The sequence below is a fragment of the Chelonus insularis genome, unplaced genomic scaffold (assembly GCF_013357705.1).
Source record: "Chelonus insularis isolate UGA/USDA-ARS -01 unplaced genomic scaffold, ASM1335770v1 contig_86_pilon, whole genome shotgun sequence".
Lineage (NCBI taxonomy): Eukaryota > Metazoa > Arthropoda > Insecta > Hymenoptera > Braconidae > Chelonus > Chelonus insularis.
In genome coordinates, this window is record NW_023276774.1 from 85446 (window position 1) to 89785 (window position 4340).

The 4340-nt window shown below is 40.6% G+C and overlaps 1 protein-coding gene across 1 annotated transcript; it reads right to left on the minus strand.

The window, feature by feature from the left end:
- Positions 1-2066: 2066 nt before the first annotated feature.
- On the minus strand, positions 2067-2792 carry LOC118071562 (secreted RxLR effector protein 161-like). The gene has a single exon (XM_035090746.1). The coding sequence runs from the start codon at positions 2790-2792 to the stop codon at positions 2067-2069; it is 726 nt and encodes a 241-aa protein (XP_034946637.1).
- Positions 2793-4340: the final 1548 nt, after the last annotated feature.

Consider the following 4340-nt stretch of genomic DNA (forward strand, 5'->3'; position numbering starts at 1 on the left):
AAGAAAAAGTTCTTTTCGCTATTTCATATCAATTGTTTAGTTGTAAGTTAATACTAAGTTTACTTATTCTTCACATTTCGCTTGCCCCAAGCTCTGGACGACATACACCTTTCGTATCCTTCCTGCTTTTATGCATGCTATCCATATTCGTTCAAGCATACATCTGTAAATAGCTCTCTTGCACACTACCCGCTTCACTACTGGAATAGTAAGTTTCCTTTACGGTAAGGAAATGAATCCTAGCAATGCGAAACACGAGCACGGGACTGCTAGCCACGATCAAGATTCTGGCGCGGCCGACTATGGCACGCAGGAGCAATGGCCTGAGACCACTCTCAACAATACGCGCTCTATCGAGAAGTCAGACTTTCCTACGAAAGATTTTCCCTCTTCTCTATCAGAGTTCTACGGAGATGGTCGTCCACCTACGTATGAGGAATTTGACAAAGCGCTTACCCGACAACTTTGTATAGTTCCCGCAAGAACCAAGAAAGTTACGTTGCTCATGTTCTCAAACGTATTCATGGGCCCGCGCGCCGATATTCAGAAGATCAAAACTTGACTTCAGTCCAGCAAATCTTGGACACACTGCGAAAAGAGTATCGCCCCAGGGACCAAATCGGTTTCCTTATGAATTAGATACATCGTCTTTGGAGAGGAAGGGAGGGGTCCGTTAAGGACTTACACTATCAAAGTAAGGACATCCTTGCATCTTTTCAGTCAGTCATGGACAACGGCCAAGATAATCGAGCCCTATTTCGCCAACTCTCTAAGGACGCTCTTAAAATCCTATTTCACAACCTGCCTGAAGCCCTCCGGATTTCTATTAACCGATGTGTGGAACTCCATGAGCTGACACTCGACGACCTCTATAAACGAGTGGGTCGAGGGTCTTACGCACGAGGACATTTCGCGGAGGACTACTATCCTTACGCTGCACGCCGCAGCGACTCCTAGGACCGCTCCTAAGATGGTCATTCCGGAGAAGATTCCCGGGAGCATCACCATTCAAGGTATGATGTACATCATATCCGGCGTGACCGCGAACCATACTACCAATGACGGGAAAAGAAGAAATCTTTCGTGTTCTCCCTACTCCCTCCTCATCGCCGGCCCTCCTCGCGATCCCCTACTCCGGGCCCTACAAGCAAATCCTTTGGGCCCAAATTAGAGTCAGAATCAAAACCCGAGCCCAAACCGGACTCGAAACATTCAGAAGGAGACAACCCCCGCAAGGTTTCGTTCGCGGAACCTAAGTCCACTTCTTCGGGCAGTCGCAGAGCGTCTCCTGCAACTGAACCCGCCTACAACAAACTCGAGGCTTGTAAGGAAATGGCTTACCCTATCCATTCTTTCCAAACTGCGCTTCTAATCCCCCTCCTTTAAATCCCAATCAAGCTCTGGAATTGGCCCTCAAATGTCTCGAGGAATCGGAGAAGACTTTAAACTCGAAGAGCGTTCGTTCAAAGGGGGAAGCAGCGGGTGTCCTCGAAACCGATCCCTCCTCCCCCGTCGGTGAATTGAAAACTGCCCTAGCGGTTCAGGCAGAGACGGAGGAGTAACTATCGGAAGCCCGGTAGTAACCATCTTTCAACACGAATATTTCTTCCAGCCCCTTCAGATTCTTTTTGACTCTCGCTCCAACTGCAGTTTCATCCACTGATGAATTTTTTTATGTCAATTTGTTTTCCCTTTTTGTATAAGTGAGGTTTTTTTGTTTTGTTAAATAAGTTGTCTAATCTTAATTCATTTATTACAAGTAGTAATAACACAGATGTAACTTAAAAGAAAAATAATACAAAAGTAATACAAAAAGCGCCTGCAACATAGAAAGAAACAAAAAAGTATATAACATAGCAGACAAGAAATAAAAAAGACCTGACTTGCCAGACAGAAAGAAGTAATACCTTTTTCCTAGTTTCAATAGTTGCTGTTACATCTAACAGCCTTTACAATAACATTCATGAGATCAAAGAAAAAAATAATTTTTCCTGACACTACAGACTCAGACTTGACTTGAACGCTATGCGCATCTCCTTAAGTTTTATTTACATAAAAGAAAATAATTACTCCAAACACTCCTCCTTAATTATTTTACTCCTCAAACATTTAAAGTGCTTACGGAGTAGAGGCTTAGTCAGGATATCTGCGAGTTGATCCTTCCTTCTGACGTAAACTGGTGCTACTGTAGTTTTAATTTGCTGCTGGATAAACTTTCTAGATATCTCAATGTGTTTCTCCCCTTTTGTGATTTTTCCTTCGTGAGTGTTTTTCAGCATGTGAATAGCAGACTGATTGTCAATGTAGTGTGATGTAGACTGGCTCGTACGTAATTGATTTAATTCTTCAGCTAGTCTTCGTATCCAGCAGACTTTATCTTTGGCTAATACTGCTGCTCGATTCTCAGCTTCAGCGGTTGAGTTTGATACAGTGCAATGTTTTTGAGTGAGCCAAACTATAGGGCCCCCACGCAGTGGAAGAACTCCACTAGTAGAATGTCCAGTTTCTGAATCTCCACCATAATCAAAGTCACTGGATACAGACAGACTTTTATCTCCATTGAAGCATATTCCAAACTTCGTTGTCCCTTTGACATATTGAAGGACACGTCTAATTATTTTCCAGTGACTTTTCATTGGTTTGTTGTTGAAACGACTCAGGTAATTAACTGAGAAGCATATATATGGACGTGATATGGTGGTAAGGTAAAGCAGACTGCCAATGGCTTCTCTATACGGCTTTGACTTATCTAAGGGACTATCATTTATGGAGTTTTCAGGATCTGTGACCATTCCTCTTTCAATAGGTGTGTGTGCGGGTTTCAGATCCCCAAACTCGAAACGATGTATAACTCTATCTGCATATTTGGACTGACTTACATATATTTTGTTTTCAGACACTTAAATTGGCATTCCGAGGTATAAAAAGCTGTTGTTTTTTCAGTATCGTAAGTCATCTCGAACTTTTTATCAAGCTTCTTTAAAACTTTCAGCATTTCGGTTTTATGTTGCTAGACTATGAGACCATCATCTACATGTAGTACAATTATTATGTTCCTGTTCTTGTTATAGTAAACACATGGATCGTTATCAGTGGATCTAAAATTTAGAAACTTGAAAAATTCTAAGAACGTTGCATTCCAAATCTTTGGTGCTTGCTTCAAGCTATAAAGATTTTCCCTCAATTCACATACGAGACCTGACTTGTCATCAGAACTTTCTGGTTGACACATGAATATTCTTTCATCTAGTTTACCGTGTAGGAAAGCAGTTTACACATCGAATGTCATTATTTTCATGCTTTCAGATGCAGCTATGCTCAAGATTAACCTAATTGACATCATACGAGCAACAGGTCTAAAAACTTAAAAATAATCTTTACGTTCTCTCTGTTCGAAACCTCTGGCAACGAGTCTTGCCTTATATTTTTCATCATCCTTCTTGCGTAGCACCGAACGATAAGTTATAGGTGTGATGTCTTTAGGTTTCTCAGTCAAAGTCCATGTTTTCATTTTTGACAGTGACTCGAACTCTTCTGACATCGACTTCTTTCAATTTTCGTCTTTAAGTGCGTCAGCGACTGAAATATCATTGACATTATTAGTTAAACCTGTCCGAGCTATCAGACTCGCTTTAATTTTCTCGACTTGTAGACCAATCGTCATCTTCAAGATCTTCAGCGTTAAAGCTTTCATATTCCGAATTTATGTCTGAGTTTTCATTGTCAGATGTTTCAGTATTTACTTCAATCGAAAACATTTCTAGATCAGTAAGACTTTCAGTGTCATTCTTGTCATCAAACACTACATTGCTTGAGCTTACGACATCATTCATTTCTCTGATGAAAACTCTGAAACCAGGTGAATCTATATCATAGCCAACAAATGAACTTTCGGTGGATTTTTTTTCCGTCTTTCTGATTTTATTATATTCTATCAATACGTAACAGTCAAAACCAAAAGATTTTAATTTACTCATGTCTATTTTCCTTCCAAACCACAGATCAGTTAAGCTTTTACCTTTTACTGTGCTAGTACCAGTGTGATTAATTGTAAATATGACATAATTTATTGCTTCGCCCAACAGATTTTCTCTCAGACCTGCAGCATGTATGACAGTTCTGGCAGCTTCGACTACAGTCCTCATTTCCCTTTTAATACGTCTATTTTGTTGTAGCACGTAGGCTCTGGATTTGCTATGAAAAACGCCAAGACTGTCCAGAATTTTCTGTACATCACTTTGCTTCATTCCAGTGCTATTGTCCGATCGTAATACTTTGACTTTCGTGTCAAATTGATTTTCAACTAACCTCAAAAATACTTCTAGTTTTGCAGCCGTCTA